The 27,597-nt window shown below is 37.6% G+C and overlaps 1 protein-coding gene across 4 annotated transcripts; it reads left to right on the top strand.

The window, feature by feature from the left end:
- The first annotated feature begins 361 nt into the window (after positions 1 to 361).
- Positions 362 to 26,051, top strand: slc11a2 (solute carrier family 11 member 2). Of its 4 annotated transcripts, none has more exons than XM_007248392.4 (17): positions 362 to 524; positions 3,804 to 3,877; positions 6,740 to 6,879; positions 7,554 to 7,673; positions 8,698 to 8,817; positions 8,917 to 9,023; positions 10,026 to 10,096; positions 10,188 to 10,255; positions 10,551 to 10,706; positions 12,260 to 12,418; positions 12,806 to 12,892; positions 17,201 to 17,320; positions 17,414 to 17,563; positions 18,529 to 18,602; positions 18,752 to 18,905; positions 20,616 to 20,669; positions 23,948 to 26,051. In XM_007248392.4, the coding sequence occupies exons 2-17, from the start codon at positions 3,844 to 3,846 to the stop codon at positions 24,023 to 24,025; spliced, it is 1,692 nt and encodes a 563-aa protein (XP_007248454.3). In that variant the 5' UTR covers positions 362 to 524; positions 3,804 to 3,843; the 3' UTR covers positions 24,026 to 26,051. The 4 variants fall into 4 exon arrangements, with proteins under 4 accessions (XP_007248454.3, XP_022538345.2, XP_022538344.2 ...); XM_022682623.2 differs by lacking the exon at positions 362 to 524 and adding an exon at positions 830 to 926; XM_022682624.2 differs by lacking the exon at positions 23,948 to 26,051 and having other exon boundaries at positions 363 to 524; positions 20,616 to 22,644.
- The last annotated feature ends 1,546 nt before the right edge of the window (positions 26,052 to 27,597 follow it).

Genomic DNA, 27,597 nt, shown 5'->3' with positions numbered 1-27,597 from the left:
ATTTTGATGGATGTGTTTTGTGCTTTTGCAGCGCTTTTCAATTTGCACTGCGTTGGGCTTTCTCGGCCACCGTAAAAAACAATATGAGTAGCAGAAAAAGTATCTGAATATAAACTTAAGGTAACAAACTATCATAATAAATAGTTTAATATACACTATTATCATGCATCATCAAATAATATAACACATTAATATATAATATGTATATTATATAATAATATATAATATAAGCAGAAACAAACGCAGTAAACAATAATAAAATGTACCAATAAAAAGGTATCCTAACACGCAGCAGGAGAAAAGCAACAGGTTTAATTCGCTGCTCTTGTGACTTTTATTGTGAAAAACAAAAGCGCTTCCGATAGAAGTCCTGGAGAACCCGTGTGTTCTGTGGTATTTCTCTTCAGTCGAGTAGAACACTGTAACCTTCTGTCCGAGCAGAACCAGAACCACCTTAAATCAACCAGAACTGGACTTAAAGCACCTGGATCAATGAGCAGAACCCGCGCGAGCTTTGTGCACAGGTAAGATCACCTGGTCTCGCGCTGAATGAGGATTATTACTAAACACCTTTAGTTAGTTAACCTGGCTAGATCAGATCATTTAATACAGATAGGGATTTTTAATGCTTAATGTAGAACATTATGTGTCAGGTCATACAGGTCTTCACTGAATCGAGTTAATCAGATTTTAAAGGTTTTCAGTTTTGTTCAGTGTTTTAATGAGGAGACTGGTTTGGTTAGCTGCTTCTTACTTTAACTTTCCGGTCCACCTTAAATAGAGCAGACGCGTCTTCACACCGCCACAGTTCTGCACTACTGTAGTAGCGTGAACTACCGGATTTAAGGTGGAACGGGGAATTAGAATAAGACGTTGGAGAACGAGAAGTCCACAACTCCAGCTCAGATTTAATGACTTTTTAGTTGGTATGTTCTTTAATTTAAGGTGGAATTTGTGGTTTATTTAAATATAAATGACTTGAACGGTGTTTACATTTAAGGAGGTCACTGGCGTTAAATGGTTAATTAGCCTTTAGCCGGGTAGCTATCTTATCATTAATCATTTCCCCAAGTAGGGGAAAATATTATAAAATCAAATAAAATAGAATTATAGCTACATTTATGGTTTAAACAATGCTCGTAATATTATACAATAGAGAATGTGTGCTCATAGTAATGACAGTTTTTGTGTGGGTTATAGGTAGAGGTGGAATATATGATTATTACCAATTATCTTAATAATAATTATTGCTGTTTAACCCTCTATGTTGCCCTCAGGCAACAAACAACCTTTTTTGGGTATTACACTGTCCCTTTATTAAACGTAAAAAGTTTATTTAAACGCCTATTATTACTGTCTTGTTTACATTTACCTCCTAAAACAGGTATTTGTAATTTGTTGCCTCAGGGCAACATTTCTTTTTATCATGCTAACGCAGTGGTTCGTGAAGTTTTTAAGTGAAATATAAACACAACAAAAACTGGGCAGATTCTATTTTGACTTTTATAAATATCATGCTATAGAGGGTTAATTTGAGGGATTGCAATACAATCTGAATAAGTCACTGTAGCCTGTATAGGATAGTATTAAGAATTAGCAATTCTAAACTCCTCGTTTTGGTATTAGATGTGTATCAAATAATATCATGCTGAATCTTGTATATTGTTAAACTTATACAATTTTAAAGTAACACAAAAAAATAAAATAAAATAAAATTATTAATATACAGAACCAGTCAAAGTGTGGAAACACCCCTCTTAAACAAACTAGAATATTTTTTATACTTTCTTGTTGTAGCCGCATTTTTTAAGTGTACTTTAAGTAGCCACATTTTTTTGAGGGCAAATTTGGTGCTTTCTCAGTGGCTTTTTGAGGTAGAGTCACCTGGAATAGTTTTCTCTTTGTCTTAAAGGAGGTGCTGAACAATTGTTGCTGCTTTTTCTTCATGCTGTGAAGCTCCAGCTCATCGCAAATCACCATCTCAGTTGGGTTTAGGTCAGGGGATTGTGGAGGCTAAACACTGTTTGTTCATTACTTATTTCCCTATGTGCCCCTTTATATATTTTTATGTTGTTAATATTAATCTGCAGTGTAGAAAATAAATGAAATTAAGAAATAAAGAGAAACACTGAATGAGAAGGTGTGTCCAAATTTTGAATTGGAATATACTTTAATATTAATCAGCAACACATCATATTTAAACTGTGGGACTGTATTACTCATCCAGGCACAAAGATCAGATTGGATTGGTGTCAGCTGATACTCAGCATTAAAGTTCTTGAGTCAGTTTAAGGGTATAAATACTGGATCAGGACCTTCCTGTTTGCATTTATTTCCAGGTCTGATTATTGTGTTATTTGGATATTGTGGCTCATTGGATTCTGAGGTAGATAGGTGGGTGGGTGTGTATGTGGGCGGGGGCAGAGTGTCGTTAGTGTTATCAGTGGGTGAATGGGCTGGTGTGTGCAGATAGTAAGAAGTGCATTAGAAGAGGTATAAGTGTTTATCCTCCTCAAAAACACACCAAACAATAATTATGCCGACTGTGGATTTACTTTAATCTTTTGTTAAATAGAAACCAGGCAAAACCTGTCCCTACAAAGTGCTCGGTTCACTTACTTTACTAAAATAAACACCACTCATTTGTTTTTTTTCATAATCACTGATCAGGACATTTTATTCAGTCCTTACTGTATACTGAAATTGTACAGAATGTTTTTTTTCTTTGTTTTTGTGATGTTAGAAAATAAATACATGAAAACAATGTAAATGAAATAACGCAACCCGGACTGCTGCAAAAGTTGATTTGCAGTTCTGTCTCATGCAGATATCTACGTACCATACTTTTCCCATTGAGGTGCACCGGATTATAAGGTGCATTTTAAGAGACACTGTAAGGAACTTCTAACTTTGTCCCATGTAGCTTGTTTTAACATGGTAAATGCGCAGGCTACAGTCCAATATAGTCCCCTCTGAACAAAGAAAAAGCTAGCACGATTATTGGCTAATGCTAATGCTAATGCTGATCCAGCAGTGCTTGCAAGGGTTAGCACCAGGCTACAGGCCAATAATACTCGCCTCTACATAGCAAAAGAGCTTGAGCTTAGCGCAGTTAGCGGGTAATGCTAATACTGCTCCAGCAGTGCTAGCCAGGGTTAGAAGCAGGCTACATGCTGATAATACTCACCTCTGAACAGAGAAATAGTGGTTGGTGGCTAATGCTAATGCTACTCCAACCCCGGTGCTGGAGAACTAAACTGAAACTCCTGTATATCGCTGTTCTTCAGTGGAGTGGCTTTACTGCTATTTAATTCTTGGCTGGTAAAATTCATACGTAAGGCAAACTGTAATAAAAGGTGCACTGATGATTTTTGGGAAAATTAAAGGATTTTAAGACTTTTAAGAGTCTTACCACAAGGGGATGTAAAGTGCTGCGAGTTTATCATACAGGCATGTCTAGCAATCATTGATCTCTCACCAGGAGGTATACTATCCAAAAGTATCCTAATTTCTCAGAGGCTATTTTTGGTTAGTGTATCTCCTGGTGAGAGATTGCTAGAAGTACATCTACGACACACACAGACATTTATTTTGCCCAGTTGACAGACTTTGAGAGGGGGCAGAAATGAGGGAAGCAGGATGTCTGTTTTCACATATTGCCCACGAGTTAGACCATATGTCAACCAGATTCAGTAAATAAAAACGTGATAAAAAACAAACTAATAATATCTAAAATGTGAAAAAACTTGTATAACTATATAAGAAACCCTCACCTTTTTTATTTTCTCCTTTCTCTCACGCAGCCTCTTCCTTTAGAGACGCCCCCTCTGACTGAACCGACCAATGAAGACACACCAAGACTCAGACCTCCTGGAAGGTGAGGATTACATAACTAATAACAGATAACACACACACACACACACACACACACCTCATTCTCACGCTTAAACTGGAAGAATGCCAATATAAATATTACTTGAAACCCCTATAATACCAGCCTGCAGAGAGATCGTCTCACTTACAACAAACAATGGATTTAAAAGGAGGTCCAGTTCTAAAATTTGAACGATTAGTTTCAACTCTGTTTTTAACATCTGGAAGGTACTGGATAGAGCTGTGACAGCTTGTTCACTGGTGTTCTGTGGGTTGGGGTGTTGATGTTCTGTGGGTTGGGGTGTTGATGTTCTGTGGGTTGGGGTGTTGATGTTCTGTTGGTTGGGGTGTTGGTGGTCTGTTGGTTGGGATGTTCTGGTGGTCTGTCGGTTTGTGTGTTGGCGTTTTGTGGGTTGGTGTGTTGGTGTTTTGTGGGTTGGTGGGTTGGTGTTTTGTGTGTTGGTGTTTTGTGGGTTGGTGGGTTGGTGTTCTGTGAGATGGGGTGTTGGTATTTGTGTTCTGGTGGTCTGTGGGTTGGTGTGGTGGAGGTCTGTGGGTTGGTGTGTAGGTGTTCTGGTGGTCTGTTTTTTGGTGTTCTAGTGGGCTGATATTTTGGTGGACCAGTGTTCTGTTGATTTCTGGGTTTATCTAAAGAAAATTCCTTTTGTGAACAGTAATTACCTGCAGAATCTGATAATTACTGCTTTAGTGAGTGTTTTAATATTAGGTCACATGACAGCTAAGCAGAGTAAAGCAGAGTGTGCCATTCCTCTTCCTGCTTTGTTGTCGTTATACTGCTACAGTGTTATAAAGTTCAAGTAAACAATTTTATACTAGATCAGTATGTTGTAGGCCTCAGTGCAGCTGGTTAAGTTTATACATGTTTAGAATTGATTTAGTAGTTATTGTATTGATATAAATCATATTTAATACTATTTCCGTAATGATAATGCTTCTATCCGGTACAGCAGTACAATGAAAGTCAAATAATCTTGTTTTATGGACTTTTATGTTTAAAGAGAGAGTATCTCCGGTTCTGTTAGTGAGTGTGTAAGGAGTAGCAGGAGATGAGGCTCTATAAACAGGGCAGTATAGTGATTTTTGAAGGAGGAAATGGCTCTGATCATGTTCTGAGCTTTATGGGATGCTTGCTTTATGGCTCCCGGTTTCAGAACAGTATATTCCGACCTGGCTGACCCGACTGACCTGGCTGGCCTCTCTTCAGCAGCTCGGAATGTCAGAGTGTGCAGAATTGCATCATCTCAGGTGGTGCAGGTGGTGCAGGTGGGACGTGATAAGGTGGTTCAGCAGCAGGATATGATTATTGAAGAGCTCCTCAGTCGTGATCCGGATCGTCTCAGAAAGGTTCTGGGTGACTTAGGAGAGCTGGGGGTGTGCAGGTCAGGCGTTGGGTCAGATGGAGGCATTTCAGATGTCTGGTAAGCCCTGAGTTTCATCACGCGCTGGCAGCAGTGCCTGTGTTCAGTCAGCGGCCATGCGTCAGTAGATGATTGGCTGTAACTGAATTGCGTAAATCTGGACAGTCTGAACTGGAAGTGCTGGAATTAAATGTGCACTGGAACAGAGATTTTACCCCATTTTAAGTATTATTCATTCTAATTGGTCTGTTTTTTCTGTTTATTCATTTATTCTCAGTTTGTTTTTTTATGATTTAAAAAAAGAAGCTGCTTGTCTGTACACAGTGTCAGAATTTAACAATAAATAGATCAACAACTAATATAAAATGTAATTACTGAATATTTTATCTATAACTTCAGTTTACATTAGGTTGAAAAATAATAAGGTTTTATTTTATTTTATTCTCCTGTAAAGTTATTTTATTTAGGAAGATGACTTTTTTGTTTCAATTGAATAATCGAACAATAATAATAATAAAAAAATGGCACAATTAAGCTAAATTTTAAAATGAGTCATCACACCACTTTGTGTATTCTACTTACATTACTTTATTTTATTACAGTGTATTTTATTTTATGTTTCTATTCATTTGTGGTGCCTTAAAAAATAAACTAGAAATTAGACTAACTATAAGCAAAATAAAAGTAATCACAAGAAATTCTGCTAACTAATACTGCAAAAATATTTATATCTGTATTTGTTGTTTACTGTATGTTTGTATTGTCCAGTTTTGTCAATTTTCTTTTTAGTTCTAGCATGTGAGTCTCTAAAGTAACCATTAGTGTTTACGACTCCAATAACCACTGGTGTATCTTTGGCTTTATAACTGGACATTTTATAGATGTTAGGATTTTAACACTTTAACCCCACAAATCATCCCTTACCAGGTTTAGCTTTATAATAAAACACATTATTGTAAGTTGTAGATGTGAGTGATTAACCCAATTTTATGAACTTCTACCATATTTTTGGTAACTAAATTTATTCAACTAAAAAAAGTCAAAAAACAACTTTAAGTGAAAAGATGAATAAAAAAGTATACTGGACATTTTATTTCACTCGCATGTGACTTAAGTAACTCTGCTTTGTTGCTGTGTCTGCTTGGATATTAAAATGCTGAGTGTTCAATATATATTTAAAATTGTATATTTTATAATTGCTTTGTTTTATAAAGCAAGACAAATGTATATTTACATCTATTTAAATCATACCATCATAGAAAAATTAAGTCAAAATTATTGAAAAAATATCTTTCACTATATGTTTTATTTTGCTGGGTTTCTGTTTTGGTTACAACATTTATTTCAGTGTATTTCTACTAAATTTGGCTAAAAATTTGAGATAATGTATTTAGATGTTTATAAGAATCTGTACATTCTGATAATCTCAGTATAACATATAATACAAACAACATTACACTACATGCATGTCTATTTCCTCTTTTCAGATTCCTCTCCTCAGCAGAATGGGGTCGTCCAGTCAAGCCCCACCCACTACAGCACCATCGCCGCCTCCCCTTCCTCTCAGGAGGAGCCCATTTCCACCTACTTTGAGGAGAAAATCCCCATTCCAGATGATGCCACACAGGTTGGGTACTCCACACGCACTGGGGTTATTTTTTACTGCTTCATACGACAGTGCTGACTCAAACAAGGGGGAGGAGTTAACTGTTAGAATATCTCCGCCCACTATTACATCGCAGCGGGGACATCCTCACTATGTTATTATCCATTAGGGAGAATTATGAAAGTTACAGAACTGAATTATTTTTAGGCCCTTGGAGGCATGTAGAGTTATAACAGTTAAAGCAGCATTCAGTAAGATTTTTTTTTCCTTTAAATCGAAAGCAGCAGTATTCCTGAGATGGGAGGGGCTGAATATTATAATTAATGGTGTCAATGTCCTGGTACACTAATTCCTACAGTGTGTAATATGTTCATTCCAAAACCAAAGTGGTCTGGTAGGTTTGTTGGATGTAATGACTCTCTACATTTTGAGTGTATTCCTAAATGAACAAAATAATGAATTAATCAGATAATTTATTTACATTAACCTGCATTAAAAGCACTTTTCCACATTCTTTGTGTAATTACACATTCTCACCAGAGAGGTCTCCAAATTCCGAAATCCCCACAACACACAGACTGTTGCTTTAAAGCTTCAATTTAAAACAGACGACAGTTATTGTTTTAAAAATATTAATTTAAAATGTGTGTTTGAGTGTGTAAAAATATTTGTGGATCCTCTCTGTCCTGTTATAGATTTTCAGCTTCCGGAAGCTGTGGGCATTCACTGGGCCGGGCTTTCTCATGAGCATCGCTTATCTGGACCCGGGGAACATCGAGTCCGATCTGCAGTCCGGGGCCAAAGCTGGGTTTAAGGTGAGGGAACAGTTATTACATATATATGACTGACTTATAACTTCTCTTATTACAGAAGTGAAATTATGTAATCACTTCCTGTACTCAAATCCTGTTCCAAACACCTGCACCCTTTATACACACTGTTTAGTATACTTTTTAATATATGGAATTTTACACGTTGTAAACTAAAATGTAAATAATAAATGTGCTGTTACTTTTGTGTATGCCACATTTTATGTGTTATTTTGAACTTTGGGCTACATACATTTTTCAATTGTGTTAAGCAGATAAACAGTAATTTTAGATTATAGGGGACATATTACGCAAAACTCACTTTTTGTTTGCTTTTGTATTTCTACTTCAGTCTCAATTGCCCCTATAAACACTCCAGAGAGCCGAAAAAATCCATCCATTTTTTGTGTAAATCGATTGGAAGAATCATATTACAATCGAAAGTTTTGCAACACATTTTTCTATGAGTTGTTTGCCATGACAGAATAAGAAAACATGTATAGAACCACTCTGGCATTACCTATCAACCCCCACCAGAGGCAAATACCATTTCAGCCTGCTGGTTGAGAAGCTCAGACAGTACACAGCGGGGTTAGCCAGCAGACTTCATCTGATGGAGGGATCTTTAGCAAGTCAGAGTGGGTCTGTGGCAAATCAGCAAACAATGAGTTTTGTATTTCTATCGCAGTTAAGCATGAACTAGCTTGTTTGTGTGATATACTTTAAGCGTATACATGGCATGGTCAGCAACAGCTTATTTGCATAAAAGTGACAGAGCCTTTCAATGGCTCATTCTGAAACGGACTGAAAATGGTATAGAGCTGGTGAGATCTCGTTATGTGAGACTGATTTTGTGCAAAGACCTTCATGAACATGTTTTACATAGCCCATTGACATATTCTAACTTGTGTAAAAAGAGGTATAATATGTACCCTTTAAATCATGCAGGATTGACCAGCTTCAGTAAACATGTGTAAATATTTTGCCTGTAATTACAGTATATAACGGTTAAACTTTTTTTCTTTATTAGCTGCTATGGGTGCTGCTGGCGTCCACCATTATTGGGCTGTTGCTGCAGCGGTTGGCAGCTCGGTTAGGGGTGGTCACTGGGATGCACCTGGCGGAGGTGTGCAACAGACAGTACCCCACTGTAAGTTAACCTAAAATAATCAGATTCATCAGATTCGTCATTTTTTTAAATATTGATTATTGATTAGATTCACACTCCGTCCCTGTGTTTTTCCTGCAGGTGCCACGGATCATCCTATGGCTGATGGTGGAGTTGGCGATCATCGGTTCAGACATGCAGGAAGTGATTGGCTGTGCCATCGCCTTCAATCTGCTCTCTGTTGGCAGGTAATGATTACTGTGCATCATCAAATATACTCAAAATTTTAAGGAGAACTCCGGTGTGAAATAAATTTGGGTGTCTTAAAACGTGATAAAAAGTACTTACCTTTGTTAAGTAGCCCACCTACGCTCTCCTGCAGCATATGTAACCATCCAGCACAAATGATTAGGTAGGATAGTTGAGCAGATTGCAAAAGTATTTCCTTGGAAATGCATGAATTCCAGCTGTTACTAAAAATATCTGGCTGATATTAGAATGCAAAAAAAAAACAAAAAAAAATTACATAAACATTGAGCAAATGCTTTATTATTCATGAGGACTTTTTATCATGTTTTAATACACCCAAAGTTCATTTCACACCGGAGTTCTCCTTTAACACATCGCCCCCTACTGGGACCTTTTTGTTCTTTTTGGAAAAACACTTTTTAGTTTCAGTTTAAAACATCAGCATTATGCATGCTATCTATGCATGCTATGTATGTATGTATGTATGTGTGTATTTGTAATCATGTGATCACAAATCAGAGCTGATCACATAATTTTCAACGTTGTTACTCCACAAGTTCACCATAGACTAGTACTATATATAATTGAGTTTTCTCAGTAACTCAGCAATAATTTATTTATATTAAAAAAATACTGTAAAAAGGTCTGGTCTAAAACTAGTGTGCCAGGCCTAAACCACACTACACTGCTGTTACTGTCTCCCTCCCAAAAAATAAGCTCAATTACTTGCATAAAAAAATCATCATGATCTCAATTATGATTAATGACAGAATTGTTGTTGTGTGACATTTTTTAATTTGTTTATTTAAGAAAAGAATGTAAGTCATTTATTTGGCTATTTAGTCGTTATTAATTTTGTGATAAAAATTGTTCTGCACTGAGAGTGTGTGTGTGTGTGTGTATGTATGTATGTGTGTGTTTGTTTAGTTATTAGTAAATTAATGATTTTTTTTAATTTCATGTTTTTAATTTCATGTTTTTGTTAATGTTCATGTTTGTAGGATACCGCTGTGGGCTGGAGTGCTAATCACCATTATCGATACGTTTGTATTCCTGTTCTTGGATAAGTACGGTGAGTTTTTGAAAGTGTAAAAATCTGATTTTTGTTTGTCTATAAATATATTTTGTATGTTTTATAACATCTGGCTGTTCCCCAATGTCAGGTTTGCGGAAACTGGAAGCCTTTTTTGGAATCCTGATCACAATCATGGCCCTCAGCTTCGGATATGAGGTACAGTAAACAATTTCAATTTAAAAAAGTGGGGTTTTAAATTAGCTTAATATCTATGAGTCTGTTCATGTATTCTGTTTATAATGAGACAGGATAAACCCATCTAAAATACTGTGAACTGTTAGATGAACTAATAAATCTAGAATTCTTTGATAGTCTGTTACAGCAATAAACAGCATAAACCCTGTTTCTTCCCCACGCGTCATTTTTTTATTACAGTACTGCAGACTGTGCTAGAACATATGACCTATGAGTAGAACCTGCTTACAGTACGGGTGTGTTCTGGTGGTTACAGTACGTGATGGTGGCCCCGAACCAGGGTGAGGTTCTGAAGGGGATGTTTGTGCCGTACTGCGAGGGCTGCGGACCCGTGCAGTTGGAGCAGGCAGTCGGGGTGGTTGGTGCTGTCATCATGCCTCACAATATCTACCTGCACTCAGCCCTCGTTAAGGTAAGAACACTAATAAGTTATTTAATAATATGCTGTACACCAGAGTTTCTCAACAAGTGGGCCATGAGGGTCCAGAGTGGTCCACAGACCATCCTTAGGGGCAAGCAGTGGTCCATAGTGGGTCGCTACTTGTACATGACCAGAGCATGACACACAAAATATAGATCATTTGAACTTTCCTTACAATAATAATATGACCCTGCATATTATGTCTGTCGTGCCGGGCTCTGTTTACTCCTGTGCTAACTGTGAAGTTACACACATACACACAGGAAAATTTCACTTATGTGCGACACATTTCATTGAAAACTGTGCAGTGGTTCGAATCCCAGCCATGCAGCTTGCCCTGAGAGAGCACAATTAATTAACTGCATAATTTGCACACTGTCTTGTTATTTATTATTCTTTGTCTGTATTGTGTTGTATTGTCTGTCTGCACTTTTGTACTGTTGCACTTATTGTTCTGTCTACACTGTGTTTATGTGCACCATGGTCCCTGGAGGAATGTTATTTCGTTTCACTGTGTACTCTGTATATAGCTGAAATGACAATAAAAACCACTTTGACACGTTGACTTTGACACTTTGACACAATTGGCCTAATTGCTCTCTCTGGGTGGGTAGATGGCACTCTTTTTCCTCATCACTCCAAAGGGTGATGTCGATCAGCACAAGGCATCTGTGAGCTGATGTATCGGAGATGACTTCTAATGTATCAGGGGAGGCATGTGCTAGTCTTCACCGTCCTGGTGTTGGGGCCTCTCTAGTGATTGGGGATATACAGCATATACAGAGTAGCAGCTAAATGGGTGGGACAATCAGTCTAGCTAAATTGGGAGAAAATTAGAAAATCTTTGGGGGGGAAAAAAGAAAACTGCAGTGGGTGATTTTTCAAATCATAAAAGTATAAGTGAAAAAATGATGAGTAAAGATCGAAAGCTAAATCTTGTTCATGCTATAAACATTATATGAGCGGGGCTCCGAGTGGCCCAGCGGACTAAGACGCTGCCACTATAATCAGGAGATCGCCGGTTCGAATCCTGTTCATGTAGCTTGCCATCAGCTACCGGAGCCCTGAGAGAGCACAATTGGCCTTGCTCTCTCTCCACATCACTCCATCACATAGCTGTTGAGCTGATGTATCTGAACAGAGTCGCTGCGCTTTCCTCTGAGCGCGCTGTGATGCTACTCGGCAATGCTGCATCAGCAGCAGTTCAAAAAGTGGCGGTGGCTGACTTCACATGTATCGGAGGAGGCATGTGCTAGTTTTTACCGTCCTGTTGTTGGGGCATCACTAGTAAAAGGGGAGACCTAATGAGTGGGTTGGGTAATTGGCTGTGTAAACTGGGAGAAAATGGGATAAAAAAAAAATTTATAAAATTATATATATACAAAAAAAAAAACATTTATATGAGCATAATTGAAATTTGTCAAAATAAATATCAGTTTGAGAAATGTCAGCTGTGGGTGACTGATGCAGACAAAACAACAATTTTAATAAATTAAAATAAATAAGTCAAAAAAATTAAACTGTGCTGTTGTTGTTGGGTTCAGTCTCGGCAGGTGGATCGAAACAATAAGAAGGAGGTGAAGGAGGCTAATAAGTATTACTTCATCGAGTCCAGCATCGCCCTCTTCGTCTCCTTCCTCATCAACGTCTTCGTGGTGGCGGTGTTCGCCGAGGCCTTCTACGATAAAACCAATATACAAGTGGTAAGATTTACACATCTGTGCTGTAATTATTTTAATTCTCTTTAATTTTCTGCTGACAAGCTCTATGTAGTGTAATTTTACTAAAATTAAACAGGACTATAATTATAATCTATTATTGTTCCATTTTGCTGGCTTTTTTGCAAATCTAAAAAAAAAAAAATAGTCATTTTGGTTATAAACATATTTTCCCAATAAATATTATCAAGCAGATTTGAGATATTTAAGATATTTATTTATTATCTTATTATTATTATTATTATTATTATTATTATTATTATTATTATTATTATTATTATTATTATTATTATTATTTGTCAGTTGTTACTGTTCCAAGATCAGTCTGGATGATGTAAAGATAACTTGATCCTTCTTTCTCCGGTTCTGTAGAATCAGCAGTGTAATGAGAGTGGGAGTCCACACACTGACCTCTTCCCAACCAATAATGAAACCCTGCAGGTCGACATCTACAAAGGGGTATGTCTCTTCCTGTCCGAGCTAATTTATTCAAAATATACACTCAAAGATGCCAACAAAGATGAACCATGTGAACGTTTTATTGTTTTTTTGGAATGGTGGAAAACCTTTAAACTGTTCTGAGTAGTACCAGGTATCACTGAGTCGATGGGTTCAGGTCTTATAATGAGTAAAAAATATCATTTTCTGTACTGAATAATAACAAATCAAATCAGATGTATTAATGTAGCACTTTTTACAATTGATGTTGTCTCAAAGCAGCTTTAAAAAATTTTAGCAGAACCAGAGAATTAGACAAAATATTAAAGGTAGAACGTAGAATCCCCAGAGGAACCATGGCTCACATTCACATCCTTCTAATCCACTAATCAACTGTCCTCTTAATACTATATTATAATATTGTCTATTACGAGTTTGTTATACAGTGGCATAAAAAAGTATTTGAACCCCAACAATTTTTTTTAGTTTTTGCTTTTTTATCATACTTATATTTTTCCGATTTTCAAACATACTTTAATATTAGACAAAATATTTACCTGAGTACATATAAAAAGCACTTTTTAAATGATAAAAAGAAAAAACTAGAAAACAATCTAGCCCTATGTTGCACCCTAAACCTAATAACTTAGTTGTTTAAATCTTGCAATCAAGCTTTACCGGTAACTGGTAAAGTCTTTTACATATCTGTGGTACAATTTTGGCCCACTCTTCTTTGCAGAATTGTTTTAATTCAACCACATTAGAGTTTTTCTTAAGCATGAACAGCCTGTTTAAGATCATGACACAGCATCTCAATTCGACTTTGATTAGGCCACTCCTAGTCCATTTTTTAAATTAATTTAGAGGTGAACTTGTTTGTGTGCTTTGGATCATTGTCCTGCTGCAGAACCCAAGTACGCCTGAGCTTGAGGTCATGAACTGATGGCTGGACATACTATTTCAGGAGTTTCTGGTAAACAGCAGAATTCCTAGTTCCATCTATTATAGCAAGTTGTTCAGCAGCCCCAGACCATCACACTACCACCACCATGTTTTACATACATTATAATGTACTTTTTTCTAATGTACTTTTTTAGAATGTATGTGTTAGTTTTATGCTGATTGTAACGGGACACACACCTTCCAAAAAAAGCTTCAATTTTGTCACGTCAGTCCAAAGAATATTCCCCTTGTTCTGGGGATCGTCAAGATGTTTTTGGCAAATGTGAGATGGGCCATTGTGTTCTTTTTGGGCAGCAGTGTTTTTTTTCTTGGAACTTTCCCATGGAGACCATTTTCAACCAGTCTCTTTCTTATTATTAAATCATTAACACTGACCTTAACTGAGGCAAGTGAGGCTCTTTATATGTCTGGCCTTAATCAGGCCTGGTTGTGAATAGTAAAAAAAATGAGCTTTTCCAAAAATGTGATTAATTACAGTTAATTTATGGGGGGAGCAAACACTTTTTCACACAGGGCTAGACTGGTTTGGATAATGAAATCATGATTTAAAAAGCGTTTTATATTTTTTTCGGTTATATTTGTCTGCTGTTAAATTTTTGTTTAAATAATTTAAGTATGACAAAAATGTAAAAACAAAAGAAATCTGTAACAGGCAAATACTTTTTCATGCCACTGTATATATAAAAATTCATATTTATTACTTCATATTTTAACCTTAAGACCTAAACTTTTGTCTTGTGTCTGTATGCAGTATATATGGAGCTAATATATGTCCAATTTAAGCCTGGCAGTTTCGTAACTCAACACAGCGGGCAGTAGGTGGTGCTAATATCATAGTGTGGTTCTGGCTGCTCATGCAGGGAAAATGAGTTCATCACAGCATCCTGTATATGAGTCTAAAGTGGAGTAAATTCATACACAGAACAACCTGTAATAAATACGACCTATACAGGGAATTAAACATTGTGAAAAACCATTGCATCAAATGTCTAACGCTAACACTACGATATTAATAACTCCGATTATAACCTTAAAACAACAGAATATCAGAAATCAAGTTAAATCTTAAAGAAGCTCACATAAAATAAGTTATGTAGTTGTCTAGTAGTCTTAAAATACACTGCTACATTGTTCTAATGCTGCTGCAGTGTTCTCGTGTGGTACGTGTCTATCTGTGTTTGTTTTGGATCTAAAAATAGTTTGTGATTGGTTCTCCTGGGGTTTACATATATACAGTGCATCCGGAAAGTGTTCACAACACTTCACTTATTCTGCAAAGTTTGTAATCCATTTTGAAATAAGGCTGTAACATTATAATCACTTTTCTTTTTAAAATTCTACACACAATTCAACAAGGACAAAAGTGAAAGTGAAATTCATGGACACTTTATGAATAGTATGTCTATAAGACTTTGCTGACATTACAGTGCATTCATAAAGCATTATAAACATGGCTGTAAATATTAAGGAAAATGTATAAGACATTATAGCTAAGTTTGTTGTGCATTATGAATAGTAGTCATAATGCATCATTAGCTGTGGTTGTATAATGATATACAGCTCTGGAAAAAATTAAGAGACCAGAGTCAGTTTCTCTGATTTTGCTATTCATAGTTTCATGTTTGAGTAAAGGCCTTCCAAATTCCAATTTAAAATATTGATATTCAGAGCGATTATTTGCAGAAAATGAGAAATAATGCACAAATATAACCTCAAATAATGCAAAGAAAACAAGTTCATATTCATAAAGTTTTAAGAGTTCAGAAATCAATATTTGGTGGAATAACCCTGTTTTTTAATCAGAGTTTTCCTGCATTTTGGCATGTTCTCCTCCACCAGTCTTACACACTGCTTTTGGATAACTTTATGCCACTCCTGGTGCAAAAATTCAAGCCGTTCAGTTCGGTTTGATGGCTTGTGATCTTCCATTTTTCTCTTGATTATATTCCAGAGGTTTTCAATTTGGTAAAATCATCATTTTTAAGTGGCCTCTTATTTATTCCAGAGCTGTATGTGAATATTAAGAACCATAACAAATCATCTACTTACTATTTATTTATCTATTTACTTATAGCTACTCTTGAATTATACTTATGTCAAGTATTATAATAGGTTATATTAATGTATAATGTATTAAAGTGTGTCGTTGTAAACTCCAAGTAAAATAACAGATGTCTAACGTGGGATTAGATTATTAATAGTGATGGGTATGATATTTCAATCCAGATGTGTAACATATTACAAGTACAGCTCAAAACTCACAGTGCATAATAAACATGTATATTATGTGTTGTACATTTTGATAAATATGTAGAACCATGTTTGTAAAGCCTGGTAATGCATTGTCATGTGTTATGAGTATGTGTATAAATTCTAATAGACATACCATTCATAGAAAGTGTTATAAATTTTTTTTAAGTAACATGTACATCAGTATTCACACTCTGGATGAATGGGTGCATCCTGTTTCCACTGATCATCTTTTAGTTGTCTTGATAACTTGAATGGAGTCTTTGGTAACTTTGGTAAATCCAGTTGATTTGACATGATTTGGAAAGACACACAACTGTATATATAAGGTACAATTCTGCAGCATTGAAGTTCCCAAAGAGAACAGTGACCTTCATCATTTGCACCTCCAGAACTCTTTCTAGAGCTAGAGCATCCCCTTACCAATGGGATCCCTACAGTAAAGCATGGTGGTGGCAGTATTATGCTGTTGGGCTGCTTTTCATCAGCTAGAATTGGGAAACCAGTCAAGGTCAAGGAAGAAAGATGAATCCAGCAATCAATATAAGGAGACACCCTTGAAGAAACCCTACTTTAGAGTGCTCTGGACCTCAGACTGGGGTAAAGGTTCGCCTCCAACAGGACAACGACCTTAAGCACACAGCCAATATAACGCAGGAGTGGCTTCAGGACAACTCTGTGAATGTGAATGAATTCTTGGGTGACCCAGCCAGACACCAGGCTGTGCACCAGTACTCCCCATCCAACCTGATGTAGCTTGAGAGGTTCTGCAAAGAAGAATGGGAGAAACTGCCCAAACATAAATGTGCCAAGCTTGTCGTATCATACTTAAGAAGACATGAAGCTGTATTTGCTAAACAGAAGATCAGAATTAGCTGTTTAGTATATGATTAATAAGACTGTGACCCAGCATGTTACTAATCTGATAAAAACAAAAATATTGGAATAGTTACTGTCTGCTTCATTCATAATAAATATTTTGGGGTAGAATTCCCTTTAATTATTTCTTAACCCCTTTTTTTGATGCTTTATTAAAAAAATAGTTGGTTGCACATTGAGCTTTTTCTTGATTCTGTATTTTATATATCCTGCTAACTGCTGTGTGTTCTGTTGCAGGGGGTGGTTCTGGGCTGCTTCTTTGGACCTGCTGCTCTGTATATCTGGGCTATTGGGATTCTGGCTGCTGGACAGAGCTCTACCATGACCGGCACGTACTCCGGTCAGTTCGTTATGGAGGTATGATCATTTTTTTATCATGTGTTTGATTATTTGCTGTATTATACATTTTAATAAATCTGTTGATGATGTAGTTTTGGACTATTTCTTCAGGGTTTTCTGAATCTGCGCTGGTCTCGGTTCGCCCGGGTGCTGTTGACTCGTTCTATTGCTATCTTCCCCACTCTGCTGGTGGCAATCTTCCAAGATGTCCAGCATCTAACGGGCATGAACGACTTCCTCAATGTCCTGCAGAGCATGCAGGTGGGTCTGTGTTATTTTTTGCAAACACTTAGTCTGATCTCTTCTGTTTGATCTTTGCTGTCTGGTCTCTTTAGTTTGATCTCTTCAATCTGATCTTGTCAGTCTGATCTTGTCAGTCTGATCTCTAGTTTTTGATATCTTCTGTCTAATCGCTTCTGTATTATCTCCTTATTCTCATCTTTTCAGTCTGATCTCTTTAGTTTGATCTCTTCAATCTGATCTCTTCAATCTGATCTTGTCAGTCTGATCTTGTCAGTCTGATCACTTCAGTCTGATCACTTCAGTCTGATCACTTCAGTCTGATCACTTCAGTCTGATCACTTCAGTCTGATCACTTCAGTCTGATCACTTCAGTCTGATCTCTTCAGTCTGATCTCTTCAGTCTGATCTCTTCAGTCTGATCTCTTCAGTCTGATTTCTTCAGTCTGATTTCTTCAGTCTGATCACTTCAGTCTGATCTCTAGTATTTGATCTCTCTTGTCTAATCGCTTCTGTATTATCTCCTTAATCTCATCTTTGCAGTCTGATCTCATCTGTCTGGTCTATTTAGTCTGATCGCTTCTGTCTGATTGCTTCTGTCTGATCACCTTAGCCTGACCTGCTCTATTACTGACATTTCTGAAAATGAATGAATGAATACAGAGCCAGTACAGGGGAGCTGCAGGATAGTACACACAGTTCATTTACATACACAGTAACATAATCACTTTAATTTTAAGTAATAAAAGGAAACATAGGAAATAAAGGAATAAATGAAATAAAAAAAGAATAAATTTGTCCCTTTAAATGGTATGTGGCAATGTAGTCAGCATCACGCTGTACCTTCCCTTTCTCTCTTGGCAGTTTGACTATTTTAACATTGAGAAACTGGTCCTGATAATTAGGAATTCAGAAAAGGGTTTATATATCCACAAATTTTATACAGAATGTTTGAATTAAAAATGATTCATGTCTTTCATCTTTAGCTTCCGTTTGCGCTCATCCCGATTCTGACGTTCACCAGCCTCACCTCCATCATGAACGACTTCGCTAACGGACTGTAAGTATGACTATAACTGTTATCATATATACATATATATAAATATTCTAGGATGGTATTGTATATTATAATATAAGAAGTTGGTGTTTAGAATAATCAAATATTGATAAATGTTTGATGTCTGATGTGTTTTTGTTTTCTGTTCTCAGAGTGTGGAAGATTGGTGGGGGCATGACCATCCTGATGGTCTGTGCCATTAATATGTATTTTGTGGTGGTGTACGTGACCGCCCTCAACAGTGTCCTGCTTTACGTTCTCGCTGCCCTGCTTTCCATCGCTTATCTGTGCTTCGTTGGCTACCTGGTGAGTGATGGTGCCTTGCGTATTTAGCCTACATCAGTTTTGCTCCACCCATTCTGCTTACAGCAGTGTAGATTTACATATTCATTCAGGCTACAGCAGTTTAGCCCCACAAATGTATTCAGCCTACAACTAATTTAACCCCAACCATGTATTTAGCCTACATAATTTTAGCGCCACACATTCAGCCTACAGCAGTTTAGCCCCACATTCATTGAGTTTACAGCCGTTTAGCTCCACCCATTAATTCAGTTTACTGCAATTTAGCCCCACATACACTGATCTTACAGCAGTTTAGCCCCACCCATTAATTCAGTTTACAGCAGTTTAGCCCCAGCCATGTATTCAGCCTACATAATTTTAGCTCCACCCATTCAGCCTACAACAGTTTAGTCCCACATATTCATTCGGTTTACAGCAGTTTAATCCCACCCATTAATTCACTTTACAGCTGTTTAACCATTAATTACATTTACAGCAGATTAGCTTCACCCAAAATTTTTAAAAACATTTTAGCCACACCCACACATTCAGCCTTCTCCAGTTTAGCCACACATATTTATTCAGCCTACAGCAGTTTAGCCACACCCATTGATTAATCTTACAACTGCTTAGCCACACTTAATTCAGTTTATAGCAGATTAGCTCCACCCATTCATTCATTTTACAGCATTTAGCCACACCCACACATTCAGCCTACATTTAGCCACACATATTTATTCACCCTACAGCAAGTTTAGCCCCACCCATGTATTTAGCCTACATAATTTTATCTCCACCCATTCATTCAGCCTACAACAGTTTAGTCCCACATATTCATTTATTTTACAGCAGTTTAGCCCAACCCATTAATTACATTTACAGCAGATTAGCTCCACCCATTAATTAATCTTACAACATTTTAGCCACACCCACACATTCAGCCTTCTCCAGTTTAGCAACCCATATTTATTCAGCCTACAACAGTTTAGTCCCACATATTCTTTTATTTTATAGCAGTTTAGCCTGACCCATTAATTCATCTTACAGCTGTTTAGCCACACCCATTAATTCAGTTTAGAGCAGTTTAGCCACACCCACACATTTAACCTTCTGTAGTTTAACACCCCCATGGATTAAGTTTACAGCAGATTAGCTCCAACCATTAATTCATTTTACAGCATTTTAGCCACACTCACACATTCAGCCTTCTCCAGTTTAACCACACATATTTATTCAGCCTACAACAAATTTAGCCACACCCATGTATTTAGCCTACATAATTTTATTCCACTCATTCATTCAGCCTTCAGCAGTTTAGTCCCACATATTCATTTATTTTACAGCAGTTTAGCCACACCCATTAATTCACTTTACAGCTGTTTAGCCACACCCACACATTCATTAATTTTACAGCATTTTAGCCACACCCACACATTCAGCCTACGCCAGTTAAGCCCCACATATTTATTCAACTTACAGTAGTTTAGCTCCACCCATTCAGCCTATAGCAGTTTAGATCCACATATCCAGGCAGCCTACAGCAGTATAGTCCCACCCATTTAGCCTACAGTAGTTTTATCCCACCCATTCATTCAGCATGCAGCAGTTTAGCTTCACCCATCATATTAGTTAAGAGTTTTAGCATGGATTATTTGTTCAATTAGTTGAAATGCAGGGCAACCAATCAGAAGAATTTATGGTGATGTATGTTATTTTCTGTGTGTCCTGCAGTCGTGGCAGTGTCTGATTGCGCTGGGCGTATCCTGTCTGGACGTTTGTGGCAGGGTAAGGAACCCACCCACAGTTCTGATTGAAGAAGAGCCTGAGTTTGATTCTTAAACCAGGCGAGCGGTCCGAGCTGGTCTGACCCGGTCCGATGCTCATGGATTTTATTAAAGATCAGAGTGATTAATTATGCACCTTTTTTATAAAGAACATTCCTGAACAGCAGATGGGGAACCGGTGCACGTTCTGTGTATCTGGTACCGCTTGTGGCTCTGTTGGTTCTGCTCAGCCGCTGAGATCCTGAATGAAGTTGTTCAAAGAAAATAATATGGATCCAAAAAAAAAAAAAAATAAGGATCAATATTTTTTGTGGCTGTGGAAAGGTATTATTAATATTATAAAGATGATAGAAGATAAAGATAATCAGCACATAAATTAAAGTATGAACATGAGGTATAATAACACAGGATACAGTTTTACACAGGATACACAAGATACAGTTTTAGATACTTAAAAGGGCAAAGTCCAAAAGTTTTTCAAATATTTTTTTTTATACTACACTGGAGATAAACAAAGTACACAAGGGCGGTTACCAACGTTTACTGTGCAGTGCAGTAAATTAAATATTAGATTTTGCATGTGCTAAAGAGAGTTATCAGTTATATACTACTACTACACTACTTCTACTACTACTTCTAACAATAGTATTATTATTATTAATAATAATAATATAAATTAGTTCAGTCACACTGCATAAAAATCTTATACTTAGTCTAAACATAATAATTCTTCTTTATATATTTAATAACAAAAAGGATATATGATTTATTATAAGCATATTTCTGGATATTTTCATTAATCTTGTTTCACATGTTTCATCCAAACTTATTCCATATCCAGGCACCTAAACGTTTTTTATTTATTTTATTTTCTGTTAATCAGCTAGCTCTTTAACACAATATTATAGAGCTGAGAGAAATCTAAATTAATCCCTCCTAGTCATCCATTCTGCTTTATTTTTAATTAATCTTAATTTTAAAGATAGATGATATTAAATACTGTGGGGAAAGTATCTAGAAACAAACTTAAAATCATATATTATTATTATTATTATTATTATTATTACAGTCTCACAGTGATTATTATTAATTATAATATATGAATTGTAAATTGTAATTTGCTAATCTTGCTGATTTTTCCCCCCGTTATTTTCCGTTCTGAAGAGCTGAACACTATCTAAAATGCATTCTCTCCGTTTCAGATATTTGTTCTCATTTAAATAATACTAAACTACTGAAGCTCCACATTACCTCGTAAACTGGTCCGTTACTCCGCCCCTCCTTTACTGCAGTAGTGCCTTTGGATTTGTGTTCTGATGGATGTCTATTCTCATTTAATATAACTGTGAGTTGATCAGTAGGAGAAATATTTTAGTACTTAGTACATATTTCCATGTGGGCTTTTTCCACAAAAATTGATCATTTCTCTTATAAACTGTGATGTTCTTTATCTTCATTGTCTGATCAAACCCTACTGTGTGAACATTGATGGTGAACCCAACAGGCAACACTTCCTTATCCCTGATAATAAAGCAAAAATAACTCTCATTAAAATAATCTGGCTCAGACCAACACCTCGTCCCCCGCTGCAGCTCGATAACACTGCTGTTATACAGTAAGTGGTACTAATGTAAAGGGGAATAAATAAACAGTCTGCTGCACTGGCCTCTGTTTGTGGGGGAAGATTTGCTCACATGTTCTTGAAATGATAACTTTTTAATATTATAATTATTGCTACTGTTTATGACTACTGATAAAGTGATGCTGGTGTGTCCTATGTGTAGTTCTCTAAACCAGTATGTATAAGCTCTTGTGTTGATCACGAGGTGCTCCTAAATAAAATGTCCAAAATAATGAAGCTACAGTGTACGAGCCATTAGGATGCTTTATTTAATTCTATCATTGTTCATTAAAAAACATCACTGTGAAATCTGTCTGTTCTAAACCAAGCAATAAAACACAGAATACATACTGGATTTATGTATTTATTATCTGTGGTGTTTATTACATTTAGTAGCTACATTGTAACATCTATTAAAAAAAGGAAGAAGAAAGGGAAAAAAAACTGAATTGGGACTCACAATTGCAATAAAAAGAAAATCACGTCTTCCTGTCATCCGTATTTTTTTGTGCATGTTAAAATGCACTGTCCTCAATGTATGCTGTCTGTTCCTGAAAGATGTGATATAAATAAAGCTGGTCTGTCACATTTTGTAGGTGACTTTTACTTTGTTGGGGCTAAATAAAGTGCTAACATCATCTAATGTATGTTTTATCTTGATTTTCACTTTACAGGTGGATGGGATCACATAATTTAACAGTTAATATCCTAACAGTTACTGTATTAATGTGGGTAAGGATGATTAGGGATGTCCTGATCCAGTTTTTAGATTATGTTGGTCTCTCTTATGTTTCCTCTAAACTAAATTAGGGTTCAGCGCATAAGTATGGCGGCGGGCCAGATATTTTCCAAGCCACAAAAAAAAAAGTGTAATGGAATAGAGTGCTACAGACTAGTAGCTCTCCAGCCCAGAGGGTTGTTGAACCCAATTACAGAACAGTTGATCTCAAAGCAGGTAAACCCAATAAGAAAGGAAAAAAGTATTAAATAAATGCGGGATCGAACCCGTGTCTTCAGGGTCGCGGTACAATTCACTACCGCTGCCCCGACTAGTGAACTAGGACGCAGCTGGAAAAAACGCCCTCATAAGGAGATAGGGAGCCCAAGACCAGGCGGAAAAACAAGAACGAGCGGAAATGAAAGTCAACAGGGGAGAAATGTAAACAAAAACTCACCAGAGGAGCATTTTATTTTATTTTTTTCATCATCGTTCAGTATAGTTCAAACAACCTCTCGGGCCATCTCGCCCACAGACCACCTATTGCTAACCCCTGCTTTAAACTGTATGGTTAAAGAACTGCTGAGAACTCTCCTCATTGCTGCAGCCTGCAATAATGTCTGTTAATGAGGCCTAGAGGGCACCAGCGGACGCTCTGTTAGAACACAGCAGTAAAAACAAAGGATCTGAACTGAGTTGCATTTAAAACAGAAATTGGTCTAATTTCACTTTTTTGGGTTGGATCGGGACATCCCTAGTTGTTGTTATTTTTATTATTATAATTGTGGGAGATGCAGAGTTACGCAGTAAAACTCTGTGGGGATCGGTCTGTAGGACGAAGTCTACGGCGAGCTGTGGGAGACTGTGTGGACACTAACATCTGTAATGCTGGCCGTTTACGATCGATCGCCCTTTGTAACGCTCCCTCTCTCTCTCTTAGATTCAGGTGGGGCAGGCTCGCCACATCGATATTTACCTGCTGAGTAACATGGATGGTGACGGTCTAGTGGAGAATTAGCGGAACGTAAGGAACACTCTGTTTTACTGCTGTTTTATTCTGTACTCGTCCCGTACTCGTCTCGCCAGGGAACTGGAGCGTCGGACAGCTGGACGCTCACCAACCCTCTGTGTCCTCACGCTAAATAAGTGACCTTACAGGTGAAGCAGCACAGCGTTCCAGCTGTTCTAGCTTTCCTCTCAGGGAACGACACACTATCTATATTGATAACGATGATGATAATAATGATGTCATCTGCCTCCTCAAGTGATGTGTTCAGGAGAGAGAGAGTTCTAGATAGCAGTAATGTTCTACACTGCCTGGCCAAAAAAAAAGTCGCCACTAAAAAAAGGTCACACAATTTAATTTTAAATTGGACCATCTTTAGCTTTGATTGCGGCACACATTCGCTGCGGCATTGTTTTAAAAAGCTTCTGCAATGTCACAAGATTAATTTCAATCCAGTGTTGCATTAATTGTTCACCAAGATCTTGCATTTTACGTTATGAAACTATTCGTCAAATACAAATGGCAAGAAGAGTTGGACCAAGAGCTTTGCAATAAACTGCGTGAAATTCAGCCATCCTTAAAGGTCTCATTCCGCTAAAATCCATTTTTTTCTTGTTCTTTGTGAAATACTATAGGTCTCTCTGAGTTGTATAAGCATGCTGCATATGAAACTGTTTCTCAGCCTCCCTTGTCTGCAGTAGCTAGTAAAAAAAAAAGCTTCAGAAAAACGAGTTGATCAGAGAGACGTTCGGGTGTCCAGTCAACCAGTGACTTCAGGGCTTGCCCACCTCAGCTCCCCAGAATACAGCATTAGAAGCTATAGCTAAGGTGGAGCTAACAGCTCTGTTTACTCTGGTTACAGAGCTAGTTAGCGTTAGATATGTTGTGTAAGTAACTTAAGGTTTACAGTACGGAGGCACGGTTTGACACGGCAGCTTAACTCAACAGAACACCGGTCAAAGCGGGCGCGTTCGTGTCAGATTTTATGATATAGAGCGGACTCTGGGGCTACCAAGTCTGAGGTAAGAGGTTAGTAGCCATAATTTAGCTGAAAAAAACCTTATTAATGGCGCGGGGAGGGTCGCGGGGGCAATTGCACTGCCGCGGGGAGACCGGTCGAGCGTAGGGGGTTATTCGCGCTGCTGCGGGGAGACCGGCGTCACGACCGAGCGTAGGGAGTTATTCGCGCTGCCGCTGGGAGACCGGCGTCACGGCCGAGCGTAGGGAGTTATTCGCGCTGCCGCTGGGAGACCGGCGTCGCGGACGCGGGGGTTATTCGCGCTGCCGCGGGGGTTATTCGCGCTGCCGAGGGAAGACTGGCGTCTGACGCTAAGCGAAGTTTAATGGTTAACAAGGGTTAACTTTAAGGGTTAACAAAAAACGGCTCACATGGCATTCGTGCATACTAGACACCACAACGAGACATTTTAAAATGAATGAAAAAACGATGGAATGAGACCTTTAAGACGGACAATTTACACCACAACTCAAGATCAAATCTGCATAGGTCACTCAAATCTAACACAAAAAAATACGAAATACCATCTTGTCAACCATGCAACATCTGCTAACAATGAAACACATTCTCACCGATTGTCCAGCCTATAACCGTATAAGGCAATCTACTACAAAGAAGATAACATATATAGCAAGATATATTTCCCTTATCGTGCTACAACCTTTGAACAACCAAGTGTATGCCACAAATAGGCAAATATGTGCTGAAGTGGCAATAAAACCCCAACAACCAACCAACCACCAAGATCTTGCATTGATGTTGGTAGAGTCTGACCGCTGCACAAAGTCTTCTCCAGCACATCCCAAAGATTCTCAATGAGGTTAAGGTCTGGACTCTGTGGTGAACTCTCTCAATCCATGTGTGAAAATGATGATCTCATGCTCCCTGAATCACTCTTTCTCAATTCCAGCCCCATGAATCCTGACATTGTCATCTTGGAATATGGCCGTGCCATCGGGGAAGAAAAAAATCTATTGATGGAATAACATGGACTATATTTAATATACTCACTTAGTCAGCCGATCTACGGTGGCCGAGAAAGCCCTGCGCAGTGCAAATTGAAAAGCGCTGCAAAAGCACAAAACACATCCATCAAAATTACAACACAGGTGCAGCAAATAGAAAAACGCGCTGCAAATAGAACCACAACACAACGGAAGTGAGTCACAACACAACGGAATTTTCCCGGGGGACCTTAAAAGATGCTGTACCAGCTGTATACAAAGGACAATAAGTGGCAAACAAGCTTCTGAAAAGTAAGTTATGTTTATTACCTGTGATTACCACGGTTGTGTGCGTATTATTAAAAGTTCTGCTTCACAAAACGCCTTGTTTGTCACTTATTGTCCTTTGTACACATAGTGAAGTCCGAGACGTTACTGAAGACGCAGCTTAGCTGGTACAGTATCTTTTAAGGTCCCCCGGGAAAATTCCGTTGTGTTGTGACTCACTTCCGTTGTGTTGTGGTTCTATTTGCAGTGCGTTTTTCTATTTGCAGCGCGTTTTTCTAGTTGCAGCGCGTTTTTCTATTTGCTGCGCCTGTGTTGTAATTTTGATGGATGTGTTTTGTGTTTTTGCAGCGCTTTTCAATTTGCACTGCGTTGGGCTTTCTCGGCCACCGTAGATATCAGTTACTATTGTCCATTATTATTATTGTTACTTTAGAGGAAACAATAATAATAATAATAATAATAATAAAAAAACATTTTTATATTATAACCACATGTGGATATACACTGGCCACTCTATCAGAAACATCTACCCTATTGATGCACTCTGTAACCCCTCCCCCCTGATTTCCACCTCATTTTTTACCACAGACACCATTACGCATCACTATACTTGGACCAGAATGAGGATAATAACATGTGAAATGCATGTGAAATCAGACTCTGCTTCTTTTCCAACTACCACCCTCTAATGTAAGTGTTTCTGATAAACAGGCCAGTGGGTGAAGCAAAATTATAGGTGTTTCTGATCTAAAGTGTTACAGAATATTACAAGAGGTCAATTTAAAACTCCAGAGCTAAAAAGGACCAATCACAATCTGTCCTCTGTCCCCGCCTCCAAGAGCCAAGTCTGTTTTATGGCTTTTCCTGAGAGAACCGTTTAAAATGGCCAGTGGATCCAATCCCAGTTTCGTTCGGTGCTTTGTGAAGAGTTTGTTTCCAAAATGCATTAAAACCAGTTTAACCAGTCTGCTCTAGGAAGTAATGAAACGCAACTATTCAGTGCTGAAAGATAATGAATTTATGATCATAGAAACACAGATACAGCTCTGGAAAAAAATAAGATACCACTTTAAAATGACGAGTTTCTTTGATTTTACCAAATGGAAAACCTCTGGAATATAATCAAGAGGATGATGGATGATCACAAGCCATCAAACCAAACTAAACTGCTTGAACTTTTGCACCAGGAGTGCAGGCATAAAGTTATCCAAAACCAGTGTGTAAGACTGGTGGAGGAGAACATAATAAGTGACAATATTTTAGAAACTGATTCAGAAACTGAAGTGATCTCTTATTTTTTTCCAGAGCTGCATGTGTTTTACTGAGTTTTATGA

The sequence above is a fragment of the Astyanax mexicanus genome, chromosome 24, assembly GCF_023375975.1.
Source record: "Astyanax mexicanus isolate ESR-SI-001 chromosome 24, AstMex3_surface, whole genome shotgun sequence".
Lineage (NCBI taxonomy): Eukaryota > Metazoa > Chordata > Actinopteri > Characiformes > Acestrorhamphidae > Astyanax > Astyanax mexicanus.
Note: the sequence above shows the minus strand (reverse complement) of the source record. Positions and strands in the feature narration are given on the sequence as shown.